At 32.3% G+C, this 14,253-nt stretch overlaps 2 protein-coding genes and 1 long non-coding RNA gene across 6 annotated transcripts; 2 read left to right on the top strand and 1 right to left on the bottom strand.

Annotated features, from left to right (window-relative positions):
* The first annotated feature begins 619 nt into the window (after nucleotides 1–619).
* Nucleotides 620–4,931, top strand: LOC101502024 (tryptophan synthase beta chain 1-like). The gene is made up of 5 exons (XM_004499981.4): nucleotides 620–1,111; nucleotides 2,118–2,474; nucleotides 3,245–3,687; nucleotides 3,794–3,888; nucleotides 4,463–4,931. Exons 1-5 carry the CDS (start codon nucleotides 761–763, stop codon nucleotides 4,636–4,638), a joined length of 1,422 nt encoding a protein of 473 aa, XP_004500038.1. The 5' UTR covers nucleotides 620–760; the 3' UTR covers nucleotides 4,639–4,931.
* Nucleotides 4,932–6,290: 1,359 nt separating this feature from the next.
* On the top strand, nucleotides 6,291–9,615 carry LOC105852128 (uncharacterized). Its single transcript, XR_001143897.3, has 3 exons — nucleotides 6,291–6,460; nucleotides 7,877–8,018; nucleotides 8,132–9,615. It is a non-coding gene; the product is annotated as an uncharacterized lncRNA (long non-coding RNA).
* On the bottom strand, nucleotides 7,663–12,308 carry LOC101501285 (glucose-6-phosphate/phosphate translocator 1, chloroplastic). 4 transcript variants are annotated; one of them, XM_012715756.3, is made up of 6 exons: nucleotides 12,109–12,308; nucleotides 11,222–11,992; nucleotides 10,742–10,967; nucleotides 9,959–10,181; nucleotides 9,163–9,376; nucleotides 7,663–7,992 (listed from the first exon to the last, which is right to left on the bottom strand). In XM_012715756.3, the coding sequence occupies exons 2-6, from the start codon at nucleotides 11,744–11,746 to the stop codon at nucleotides 7,981–7,983; spliced, it is 1,200 nt and encodes a 399-aa protein (XP_012571210.1). In that variant the 5' UTR covers nucleotides 11,747–11,992; nucleotides 12,109–12,308; the 3' UTR covers nucleotides 7,663–7,980. The 4 variants fall into 4 exon arrangements, with proteins under 4 accessions (XP_012571210.1, XP_073224671.1, XP_073224672.1 ...); XM_073368570.1 differs by having other exon boundaries at nucleotides 7,663–9,376; nucleotides 12,109–12,277; XM_073368571.1 differs by lacking the exon at nucleotides 12,109–12,308 and having other exon boundaries at nucleotides 11,222–12,055.
* Between the last annotated feature and the right edge of the window lie 1,945 nt (nucleotides 12,309–14,253).

Below are 14,253 nucleotides of genomic sequence, written 5' to 3'. Positions count from 1 at the left end.
GCATGAAACAAAACAATAATAGAATAAGGTGGACGCATATACGGAACAGAAGAAGATGGATGACGGTTGCTTAAAATTTGAAGAAGAAGAAGAGTAATGAAATCCTATTGGGCTGTCAAACAAAATTAAAAAAAAAGTTATAATTAGTTATCAGATCGATGAGTTCAAATTGTTGAACCCATTACCCGAACCAAATATAAACAAGTTTCAACAGGTTGAATTGGTTGGATCTGAAGTGATCGAATAAAAATCAAATTAAATTGGGTTGAATGATCGAGTTGATGGGTCGACCTGCAACTCATGTTCACCCCTAATCTTAACATTGAACATTATGCACAAGTAATAAAACTCAATTTATAAATAAAACTATTGATATTGTTGGCTTGTTTGTTACCATCTGTTTCTTATATTTATAATACTTATTTATTTATTTATTTATTTTTATCATTCGATGATACTAATACAATTAATTAACGTTTGCCATTAGTATCTTTATTTACTATTTCTGAATCCACCTAACCATGTTTCTGTGAACAATATTTTTAATCACAAAATTTAATACATTCCATAATTTTCTTTATCTTCATTACCCCATTTTTTGAAGACAAAATCCCTATCAAACGTTTAAATCCCAAACACCATAAAACTTTTCACCTCGCTTTCTCTCATTCTCTCATAACAATCCTTCACCAAATTCAATTGAGAAGAAACAAAAAAAAAAACAAAAAACAAAAAAAACAAAAACAGAACCAAATCAAACATGGCTTCATCCATCACAACCCTCAACTCATCAAGATTACTTCCCATTTCCAAAGAACAAAACTACCCATCTTCCCATTTTCACTCAAACCTTCTAAAGGTTTCATCTTTCCCTTCTAGAACCTCTTCTTCTTCTTATTCTCTTTCTTGTTCTGTTACTAAAGACCCTTCCTCTGTTCTTCCATTGCTGGATCATACGAAGCTTGATAATGGGTCGGTTGTGCATCAACGACCCGATTCGTTTGGGAGGTTTGGGAAATTTGGTGGGAAATATGTTCCTGAAACTCTTATGCATGCTCTCACTGAACTTGAGGCTTCTTTCTATTCCCTTACTGCTGATGAAGATTTTCAGGTTCTGTAAAAAAAGTTTGGTTTTTTTTTTTTATGTTTATTTTTAAGGGAATTGCTTCATTTATTTTTATTTTGTGAAGCTGTTTCATTGGATTTGGTTACTGATGTTCTTATTTGCAATGTGGAGTTGAGATGAATTTTGTTTTTAAGCCTCTGGGTCACAGGGAAATGAGTCATAGTAATCCAGAGTTCCGTTGGAAGATAAGTAAAATCTGGTCAATAATTGTTCTAACTAGGATTCAAATTCGGGTTTTTTTGAACGATTCGTTCTTAACTGAATCTCGTTAACTACTTGAGTACAATCACTTGGTTGGGTTGAGATGAAGTTTTGCTTATAATGAGTTTTGTTTTCAATGTTGCACTTTTTTGTATTTTTTATTTATTAATTTTGGTATTGCACACTAATTGATTGTTGAAATGTAGCACTGAAAGAATTGGTAGTTTTGTTTTGTTAAAGTTGAAATATGTTTGGAATGTCATTTTGTTTGTTCAATTGATCCTCTTTGGTTTGCCATGGAATTAGGGTTTTGCCAGAAACTGAGATGATGTTATGTTTCTGCTATGGGGAATGGGGAGAGCCAAGGATTGCACTCGAACTTGTTATTTTGATCTACACTGTTTGATGTTTTACTTCCTTTTTTTCTTATTTGCTGTTTCTTGAACTATTGTTGCTTGTAAAATTCAGTTTTATGATAATTTGAATGTTTACCATTTTTGTTTCATACAGAACTAATCAATATGGAAACTCGTTCAGAATATTCCTTATTGTTTCATACACTTTGATGCTTGTAAAGTTTGCACTAATTGTGACAATCTGAATGGGTCATTAAATTGTCAAGCTTATTTCTTAATGTTTACTGGAGCACCATAGAATTATTTACTCAATTATACTGAGAATAACTTTGTATATGTCACACGCTCACAATCGCACATACATTAGCATTCAGCTGTCGTAAATGTAATTTCTATGAAGGAAATCTTCTGAGATAGATATTTTTAAATTGCAGAGAGAGCTGGCAGGGATTCTAAAGGACTATGTTGGTCGGGAGAGTCCTCTTTATTTTGCGGAAAGGTTGACGGAGCATTACAAGAGGCCTAATGGTGAAGGGCCTCACATTTACCTGAAGAGGGAAGATCTTAACCACACCGGTGCTCATAAAATTAACAATGCTGTTGCACAAGCTTTGCTTGCCAAGAGTTTGGGCAAAAAACGTGTTATTGCTGAAACCGGAGCTGGACAGCATGGAGTTGCTACTGCTACTGTATGTGCTCGATTTGGTTTAGAATGCATTATTTATATGGGTGCACAGGATATGGAAAGGCAATCACTGAATGTTTTCAGAATGCGTCTTCTTGGTGCTGAGGTATACCAGTTTTTATTGTTATTCCATTTGATTTAGTTTATGTATCTTATATTTGTTCTCTGATTTTTGAAAATAAAAAAGATGCTAAAAATTATCCCTAAAAAAAGTTAATTTTATTATGTTTGTTGTTCATGACTTCATATGAATTATCATTGGCTTAAGAGAATAGTGTGGTTTAAGGTTGTCAACTGTTAGCTATGAAGCACCGCCAGAGACAATGACACTGGACACCAAACACGACACCAACACTGACACCGGTAATAATTTGAGAAAATAGAAAGTGATTGTATGTGATCAAGTGTCAGTGTCCGGCACCAACATGTGTCAAACACTCGGACATGCCTTCAATATAAAGTGTCGGTGGCACATAGAGGGTTAGTGGTTGCAATCATGTCAAGTTTTTGTACTGTTCATACACATGCATGATGTTAAAGTACACCCGATAGCACAGAAATATAAGACTTGGGACAAGACAGATATGCAAATTTTGTAAGCAAAAATAAAAAATTTCAACACCATATTAGAATTTTAGTTATATTTGTCTAATTGCAGCATCCAAGACTAAAGGTTGATTGATTTATTTATATAAAAGCTTGGATTGTTTTAGTACATTGTTCATATGCGAAATTGTCTCTTTATCTGGCAGTGAACAAGGTGTAACGATCATTGAGTGTGACTAAACCTAATTGCTATATGTTGAGTTTAACAGATCTACATTTGAAAAATGTGATCTATTCAATTGTATCCAATAGTTGATTCCTGTGATATAGGTGAGACCAGTCCATGCTGGGACTGCTACACTTAAGGATGCTACATCCGAGGCAATAAGGGACTGGGTTACCAACGTTGAAACAACTCATTATATTTTGGGTTCTGTTGCCGGGCCGCATCCATATCCGATGATGGTGAGAGAGTTTCATGCTGTGATTGGCAAAGAAACCAGAAAGCAAGCATTGGAAAAATGGGGAGGAAAACCAGATGTTCTGATTGCATGTGTCGGTGGAGGTTCAAATGCCATGGGACTTTTCCATGAATTTGTTGATGACAAAGATGTTAGGCTAATTGGCGTGGAAGCTGCTGGCTTTGGCTTGGACAGTGGCAAGCACGCAGCTACATTAACGAAGGGAGAAGTTGGAGTTTTGCATGGAGCTATGAGCTATCTGCTGCAAGATGATGATGGACAAATAGTTGAGCCTCACTCTATCAGTGCAGGGTAATTCTTCTGACTGAATAGTTCAATAGCATCAGCTTTCTTGCGTCGATTTAGATTATGTTTGTTCTGATTGTGTTGTTATGCTTTAAAATAAACTGTTTTATAGCTTGGACTACCCTGGTGTCGGACCTGAACATAGCTTTTTGAAAGACTTGGGCCGTGCTGAATATCATAGCATCACTGACAATGAAGCATTGGAAGGTAAGACTACCGTGACTTTGTTGCTTATATTACATGATTAAACATATAAGCAGAAATATTTTGTATAAAGTGAAAATTTGGATTGATTGTTAATTTTAGTTGTCACAATTTGTTTCCCTCTCCTTCATTTGCATTGACTCTTTTGTGAACTTGTTGAAATCAAAATATTGTATTCATGCCTGTTCAATCAGTAAATGATATTTATGGGAATTTTAAATGTCTAAAGCAAGTTGCTTTTGGAAATTAGGACATTATGATTTGGTGCATATCAAATCTACAAACCAACAATTTTTGTTTTTGTAATCTCGCAATCGACCTCTAGACGCGTGTATGCTGCTTGTAGATATATGAATCTGCAATCATGTAGAACATAAGTCTTGATGGGGATCATATTACTAGGGAATTAAGGAAGGTTCATCATTCTATTGCATAAGCAACAATTTTCCATATAAAATCTAATAAATGCATGATATGCATTTTTTTTCAAAACAAAAAACTGATTTGTTGGTTAGATGTTAATGCTGCTTTATTATAAGATCCTGCATCTCTATCTAATTTTTTATTGAATGTGCAGCTTTTAAGAGAGTTTCACGACTTGAAGGCATCATTCCAGCTCTTGAGACATCTCACGCGTTGGCGTATCTAGAGAAAATATGTCCAACCCTTCCTAATGGAACAAAGGTTGTGGTTAACTTCAGCGGCCGAGGTGATAAGGACGTTCACACTGCTATCAAGTACTTGAAGATGTGAAAAGGTCGTGTTGTTGTATCAAACGATCGTTTAGCTGCTAAATGGGCTTCATTTTTATACTTAGTGACATAATTAGTTCAATTTAATTTTAAAAAAGCAAGCTATAATTAAATAACTATGCCATGTAGATTTGCTTCACGGAACTGCTTATATACGGTCTTTCATAATCTTATGTTTTTGAATTTTACATGAAATGAATAAATTCCACAAAAATGTACTTTGGAAGTTTGCTGCTTGAGATTTAAAACCTGATATGAATGAGATTTTAAATCGCAGTCGTGTGCGATTCTTGATATCACTGAGTATTGCGGTTAAGTGTCTTTGATGCGGTCTCAACTGTAGTTGCAGAGAAATCAGAATATTGAATGTTGCAGTATAATTTGTGGTCACAGATGATTTTTTCTAAAACCTTCCCCATGAATATTCATGACACAATAACCTTTGATTTTGAAAATTGATCTTGTCAAGAAATAAATACTTCACGTCCTTTACGTACGTAATGTTGCACTTGTAGGAGAAAAGATACAAAACTTACCAGATTCTCTATTTTTTAAAAGAAATTAGCATCTTTGTTGTTGTGGTTTGTATGTATAAATGTTTAATTAATATCATATTTTTGTAATGTGTTATTATATCACTTATATACCCCAAAATTATAGTAAATAGATATCTCTATTTCATTTACTATTTGTATTTGTATACTGTTAGGAAATATTGAAATCACCAAAAAATGCAGAGGATCTCAACTCATCTATAACTATGCATTAATAGTGTGACTTTTCTACACAATAAAAGAGTATCTTTATCCTTTCAACATTTTTTATTGGGGAAAATTTATGAAAGTTTTGTAAATTTATCCTTATGTGATTAGTGAGAGCGTCTTCAATGGTCATTTTTTATGGAATTTACTTTAGATTTCATACACCACTAACAAATGGTTTTCACACGTCAAGTCATACTTATGCATCTACACCGTTTGCTTCAATGATAAAAAAATTATCAAATGTATATTCCAATGGTTGAAGAAAGAAAACTATTTTTAATTTTATGCTACCTTATCTTAAAAAAGCAAATTCAACAAAATTGGTGAAACTCAATTTTACCACCTTAATGTATCTGCTAATTTATTACATCTCACTTCTTTCAACTTCTATTGACTTAAACGTCAGAGTATTTGTATATACTCTACCGAAAGCGGAGCCATTGTCAAACGCCACCACCAAAAACGGTCTCTGGCCATTTCAAATGTGAGTGTACTGTGTACATGAGCACACAACAATATTCTTTATCAAGAATTCTGTTTGGACCACATTTTGTTTATACCACTCAAACACAACTTATTTTAATGATTAAGTAAAGAAATATACTTCTTAATACACACTCATTATTTTAAGTACAAAAGGTGCAAAAATGGAAAACGTGGGGCAAGAATAATTTCTTAATTCTTAGCTGTAAATTGCTTAAAAAAAAGTACTATTTTATCTATAACGAAAATATTAAAAAGAAAAGAAATTTGCAAACACATACAATTTAGTTCATTAACTTGGGAGGAATTTATAAGGTGACCCACATTATTTTGGAAAATTTGGAAGTAAGCTGTTTACTTGTGGTTATTACTTATGGAAACCTTATCCATGAAATTGTTTTATTTGGAACTCACCTCAATCTTAAAATATATCATCCACAACATCCCCTATAAACTAGTGTCTCTACCAAAATTTATACAAATATTTTTAAGAGTCCATTTTGATTGCTCTATCCATCTTCATGTTCTCACGTCTTGTGGCAGTACCTTCATACATAGATACTCTCCATGAAACTGGTTCAGTTCTCTTTCTCTCTTTTCATCTATCTCTCATATCTACTACCTTGTCTCTTGTTATAAGCATCATTTTACAAGTTTAATTTTACACATTAAAAAATTTAATTAAGTAGCGTATTGAATTTCTTCAATTTGTGTCAAAATTTATTGTTTTAGTTAAACAGTGACACATCAAAAGGTAGTCGATTAATTTTATTTTTTTTACTGAAAAGGTAGTCGATTAATGTATCTAATGATTTGAAAAATGATTTATATTAAAAGATGATTTTTTTTTTTTAAGATGGAGCTTAAATTTAGGAATATAAGTATTATTCTTCTGAATATTTTTTTTAGTTAAAGTGCTTCTTGGTTCCTATCGTATGAATTCTTTTACATTATTGGATAATGTGAGGCTCAAATATGTCAATTGACAATTACCAATTGTATCAAAATATATGAAACTTTCATAATGTGTATATTCATTTGTTTTCACGTGACCATGTTAGTAAATATTTCATCAAACCTTCAACAACTCAACATTTTCCTTTAAGCAGGGTCATAAATCACTATTAGGTATAAGTTTATGGTGGTATTTACCACCTCTACTATAGACCAAAAAAAAAAGATCGACTATAGATTTGAACCTCTTAAATAAGTGGTCAACTTACAAATGCCTACTATTTTAATATTATATCATCTCGTCTAAAAAAAAAAAATACTGCTTTAGTTGACTGCGAGTGAGGCCTAAAATAAACCTTAAATTGCTTTAATTGTTAAATACTGCTTGATATTTTTACTAATTTAATTTCCTGATAGTAAATAATTTTTTGCGTTGAAATAATAATTTCATTTTACTAGCTTGGAAAAGAAATGTGGTTACGTCATTTGGGGAATAAATTAGTATGGATTATTGAATTGAGAATTGTATCAATCAACAATACAGAGAAAACTTGTGCTTCAGAACAATGAAAAGTCGCTTTCTCACGAGACAAAGTTCACATGGAAAACTTGTAAAGGGTGAAAAGGCAAGAAAAAAAATGAAAGGTTGACAATCACTTGATAAACTTCAATTAACGACCAAAATTGTTCATGAAAACTCAGGATTCAAATGCTGGTTTGAACAATTTTTGATCAAATTTTATTTAACTCTAACATATAAAGCTCATTAATTTTATATTCCAAGTTGCACCTTCATAAATATTAATCATAAAAAAAGCGTCAAATAGATAACACGCATAATGTTATTATAGATAAAACTCCTTATATAGTAAACAATGTTTTGAGAAATTATTATTCTCGGACTATATAAACAGGAACTTTTATTTCAATCCATTGGCATTTAAGAAATTGAAAAATAAAAAACCTCTCTAAGCATCTGTTTCATGATAATGTTTCTCAGCATCATCATTTCTGATTATTATTATTGTTTATCTACAGATACTAACAGCCGGATCATCCTAGTCTTACAAAAATCCAGCAGCCACATGTTCCAAAATCAACTTCCTTGTAGTAGTCTCTTGAGGAATTTATGTTCCACAACTCTATTGTTTTGACTGCAATAATCAGAAAAATAACAAGTGTATGCATCAATCAAAAGATGTTATTTTTAAAAGCAAAACAGTTACTTATTTCTAAGGAATCTAGTCAATATTCTAAATTTTTTCTAACCCTTCTTTTTTCTTCTACTTTTAGTGGTCAATATTGAAGCTCCTATTTGAAGACTCAATTTGAAGGTGTGAATCAAATATTTGGTGCAGTCAACATGGAAACTTTAGAAGGTAAGCCAACTCATGTTGACATTGATTGAAATGGAAAAAAGGAATATGTGATGGTAGGTAGGGTAGGTTCATAGTTCAAACCAATGGAGTTAGGTGGCAATTTCAGGGATAGTTTTGTTTTGCCAATAAAATATTAAATCACCTAACTTCTGAATAGCACTATTAGATAGGAAAATAAGACATCCTGAGGCACATTTAACACTCTATTCTATATTTCTACCCTATGACCCTCCATTTTTTTTTCCATAGTTAACTCTTGATGAATTAATATATTTCTACCTAACCCTTTTCATAAAGAGAATCAGTTTACACAGATTGCAGTTCTATCCCTGCTAGTGTCATTGGAGGGAGGCAAATGTAAATCCATTTGTAAGTGTTCGGTGAATCCTAAAGTCTTCCCTACCTTGGACTGAGGCACCGTCCCTTGATCCTAAATTTGTTTTCATAAAAAGGAGAGAGAGAAAGTTTAAAATCCTGTTGCAGTTTTTACTCCAGTCAAAATAACAATGCCTTCACCGACCAATGTGATTTGCTAGAAGGGTTCACCACTTTTGAGGTTCTAGTCCTCCTAAATTTCCTGTAATGAGCAATCCACAAACACTCTAAACACATTCCCTCTCTAAACATTATTTTCTTCCAATGGCGAATAATATGGGCAGAGGGTAGTAAATAATGGCAGACGAAGCACCATTTTCTTCCAATGGCGAATAATATGGGCAGAGGGTATAGTAAATAATGGCAGACGAAGCACCAACACAGATACAAACACTAGTTGCAACACTGACCCGTAGTCATTGGTAATAATATAAGAAAATGGAAGTGGTTTAATATAACTGCATGTGTCAGTGTAATGTCAGACACTGACATGTGTCGGACACTTGACATGCCTTTGATTCAGAGTGTCTGATGCAACATATCAAAATAAAAAATGATAAAAAAAAATACCTGTGAGTATAAGAAGGTCCCGAAGACAGCAATTGCAGCTCCAAGAGCATTGACGGGCTGAACTGGTGTGTGGAAGATGATAATTGAAGATACTATGACAGATATACGTTTCATGGTGTTTCCAATGCTAAATGTCAAGGGAGAGATCTCATCCAAGGACATGTAAGACACCTGATTGTATAGATGATAGAATATACTCTGAGCTGCTACCCACCTGTTGTGTACATTTATCAGCCATACTTTAGTCATAATATGGAGCAGCGATGCTTTCAAAATCGAAAGATAAACGGAAGTGGAAAAAAAAAATACTCAATCAGAACAAGGAAAAAACTCCGCTTTCTGTTGCAAAAACATATTATTCACGTATGATGTATGATTTTACAGTTAACAACACTAATCGTTTATTCTGTCATTAACATTAACTCATAACAAAATGGGTATTTGTGATAACCAGTCCATTGCTCCTAAGTCCTCACAGACAATCTCTTGGCTATCAATTGTAAATTAACATGATACAGAAAAGAAACTCAATCCCGCAACTAAAGAAATTGAAAATTGGCATCAATCTTATCGAGCAATACATGTTCTCGTGCACTCTCTACACTGATATTCTGAAGTAAGTTCATATTTTATTTATTTATAACGATGACATAAATAAATCTGAATCAGAAAATGGAGAAATGCCCACCGAGAATAACTTCTTATGTTAGGAGATGCATACAGATTTAGATGAGTGCAACCGTGATAAAAAACATAATAGATACAACATTAACTCAAGTAGACATCTCGTAATTACCATATGAATTGAGGTCCAATTTCAGAGAGAGCTGTTTGCCATCCAGCAGCCCACATTTGTGGCCCTTCCACGGCAATTGCAAAGGGTGTGAGAATTGCAAGGGACAAAATAGATAAACAAGCATAGTAGTTCATTCCGCTAACAGAATTTCCCTTCATCCCCTTTTTCGAAAAGATGTTACGGAACACAAATGCCAAATTTGATATCATAGCCCCCATAAAACCTGAAAAACAGAAACAAAAAACAAAGTCAGTAAAATCAAATTCGAGAGAGTACTAAGAACATCTTGCGGCAAAATTATGAGAAACGCATTCCAACACAAATGACCTACGAAGCATTGACACAGAGAGCAGACACGACATTGACAACAACACTTCCGACACCAATAATAATTTGAAAAGGTGCCGAACACCAGACATGGCTTTAATCTACGACACAAGTAAAACTGTAAAAGTTTTAAAAAATTGAAGTAATTGAATGTAACTACACATGTCGTGTCAAACACCTGACAAGCCTTCAATCTACAATGTTATACATAGCAAATAACCTTCCCTAGTGGCATCAATTGGTTGGTGGATAATCTCGAGCATGATTAGACAACAAATGCAGTAAAGATCAATTTGCTAGCCGAAAAAATGCAAACACCAAATTAATCAACACAATCATTTTCAAGTCCAATTTGCAATTCTAGTCAGTTTGTCATCCCATCTCCAACTTATTATTGTATCAAACAACATATAAAAAAGCAAAAACAAAATATTCTTAAAGAGTCAAGTTCATTACCAATCATATTGAAATTGAGCTCAGTCACAGCAGCAAGTGCACATCCACCAATGATTGGAAGTAAGGACAGATAGACTGGCACTGGGAAGGTCTCACCCAAAATAAATCTCGAAACCAGAACACTAAAAGCAGGCTCGCCACTCTTGATAATATGTGTAAATGATACCGCAACTTTCGACATACTGACCGTAGCGGCAACATGTCCAATTGTGTGAGCAACAGCAACCTGAAGTTGAAACACCAAAGACTAAAGTCAACACTATCCATCCAAATTGATAAATGAATGAATGAAAATGACCAAATTGTTTCATAAATTTTCTCTATTTTGTTTTTTTCTGAACTCAACCAACGAAATTATCATCCAGTTGTGTGTTACAAATTGCAACAAAAAAACATAACAGCAAACAAACAAACAAACCTTTCAATTAATCCAATCAATTTTTCATCTAAAGAAACAAACAAAAACAAAATCAAACTTACAGGGAACAAAGTCTTCCAAAACTCAAAATCAGTTTTAGGTGCTTCAGCTATCCTAGTGGCCCAAGAGATCAACATCATAAGGGAGCCACAAGCAAGTGAGAGAGTTGAAGTGAGCCAAGGGTAAGGGTATGCATTCAAAACCTTCTTATTATAAATATTGAAAACAACATTCAAAGCCCACCAAGTTGCAAAATATATCCCAATTTTCACTTTTTTTGCAGCTTCTGATGGTGTTGCTGCACCTTCAACCTCCGATCTATCAGCTTCATAGGCTTCACACTTAACCAAATCATCACTTCCAAAACCCTTCACTGAATCAAAACTCTTCACTGACCCAAAATTTCCAACACCAACACATGCAAGGTGAAGAGGCTTTTGCACTGAAACAAGAGATCTCTGTGATTTTCCTCTTACCAGTGAAGGTAAAAACGACTGTGGTTGAACTAGGGTTCCATGTCTTTTCCTTAAAACAACATCAGAACCACTGATCGCTATACTAGGTTGTTGTCTCAACGATGAAATCATGGTTTTTAAGAAAAGGGTATCTTAAAAATCAAAACTTTCCGACCAAAACCTTAACTCAAAGGAAAAGGAAAAAAAAACAAAAGAAACCAACCAGAAAAACAAAAATCAGAGACAACCCTATTGTGTCAGGGTCGTGAAATCAACTCTCACGATCCTGAACACACTGTTTATATGTAAAAAGAATGTATTTTTAGGTTCTGATCATGCCCCTTTGAGATCTTGAAAGGTTTATTGGAAACCAAAACACTGCAAAACAATAACAAGAATACAATAATAATAAATAAGAAAAGGGAAAGGGAAAGGGACAATGAAAATAGTAAGGAAAAAAAGTTTAGAGAAAAAATAAGGAAAGAGAATGATACCTTGGAATCTCTGGTATTGAATGAATTAAAATTAAAATAAAAAAGTATAAATGCAATGAATATTTTTATATGGTCAAATTTGGTTGTAGTTTCTTGTTGATGGTTGTTTAGTTTTAGTATAAAATAGTTTTAGGGGATACTGTTGTTGTTGTGGGGTTTGGTGGTGGAGGCGTTAAGGTAAAGAGAAGTATTTTACTTCCTCTTTGAAATCTCAGTCCAAATTTAAAGTCCCTAACAATAACAAATTTCACGTGGACTCTCTCTTTCTCTCTCTCCAAATCAAATGTAATCTAATCAAAAAAGAGTAAGGAAAGATTATGTAATCTTTCGGAACTAATCGATGGAGCCAGTATTTTCCTAACCATATTATTTTTATTTTTTTTTACCGTGTACATTTATGTGAAAAAAAGGATCTTTTACGGTATATTCTACATTAGTAGCCGGTGTCAATCAATTAAAGTCATTTTTGTGATTATACTATAATATGGTCATTGATATTATATTTTTGTGTTACACATATAATGAATTAGATGATATACATAAATTAATCTATTTGATTATATTCCGTAAAATTTGTAACTTTATATTCTAAGGAATTTGGGATAAATATTATTAAAAAAAGAATTGATGTGAATTATAATCTTATTTACAAATTTAATTTATGATTACAATAAACATATTTAAATAAACAAAATTCAAAAAATTTAATGATAAATAATGTCATTCTTTCATGAATTAATAACAATTAACACAATTTTTACTGAAATTTTAACGACATAAATTGTGAGAATTTTTTTAAAAAAAATTTAAATAAGGTAATATCTCTTGTTTTGAATTCATTGTTGTCAGATAATTTTCTCCACTAAAGTTTTTATTTTATCTTCATATGTAGATCATTTTTAAGTGATTTTTTAGTGACAAATATTTGGCATATGTATGATTTTATAATAAACTGAATTGAATATAACTAGTGATTCACTTTCACATAAACAACGTGAAAAAAAAAAAATCAACTCAGTAACTAGTTATAATTTTTCAAAACAAAAAAAATGTGTTTGGCAGTCCAATAGGATTTCACTATTATTCTTTTTTCTTCGAATGTTCAACCGCTGTGATCTACCTTCTTTTTCGGTTTTATACGTCCATTTTCTTATTTTGTTCCATATATGCGTCCACTGTGTTGCCACCATGTTCTTCTTTCGTTTCGCGGGTGCTCTTAACTGATATTTATTTAAATGTTATATTTTATTATAGTTTTGCATAATGAAGGTATTAACTGAAAGCTTATGCTTATGATGAATTTAGTTCAAATTTTTTACATTTGTTAAATACAAATTTTTTGAGTTAAATACTATTTATGAGTACAAATGATGCTTATGCAAAAGCTTAAGCTTATGATGAATTTAGTTTACATTTTTTTCATATAAATCTATTAAACACCTTTTTTAGTATTGTATTTGAAAACAATAAGTACTCTAAAAATAAACAAATGAAAAACTATTATTAAAAAATTATGGTAGTTTAGTAAACTAAAATGGTTGGTGAGTTATGTGTAATGATGAGCTTGTTAAGTGCTATGAACTTTAAGTGGTTGAACTTTTTGCATATTCCCAACTGTTTTCTTCCATAATTTGAGGAACATGTTAAGTGTTTAGACTTGAAGTTGACATTGCTTAGAATTGATGAATTTTCATATTTTATTGATTTACTGTTGTTGAATTTATTTATGTATTTCAATATTGTTGGATTTATTTTATTGTGTGAGAGGTTGTTGGCTTTTTTAAAGAGTTGAATGATGTGATTGAAATTTTATACTTTTTGAGACATTCAAATATTAAATATATTTTTATTTAATATATTTTCCCGTAAAATAAAAACACAGGTTATTATTTATGTATAATCCGTCAATTCAATCCAACCCAACTCATTCTTGAGCGGTTCGTTTTAGATTAAATGAAAACATACTGGTTTAAAACTTAACTCAACCCAAAGATAAACGATCAGATCGTGTGTCGAATTTTGTCAATACTAACCCAACTCAACCCACATACACCCCTACTTTTATGGTGTTTATATTAAACTCAAATCACTATATATCATAATTATTCTCATTTTTATTTTGAAGATGAAAAAAAAAACACTAAA

The sequence above is a fragment of the Cicer arietinum genome, chromosome 5, assembly GCF_000331145.2.
Source record: "Cicer arietinum cultivar CDC Frontier isolate Library 1 chromosome 5, Cicar.CDCFrontier_v2.0, whole genome shotgun sequence".
NCBI classification, from domain to species: domain Eukaryota; kingdom Viridiplantae; phylum Streptophyta; class Magnoliopsida; order Fabales; family Fabaceae; genus Cicer; species Cicer arietinum.
The sequence above is the reverse complement of the archived record's forward strand: the minus strand, read 5'-3'. Positions and strand labels throughout refer to the sequence as shown.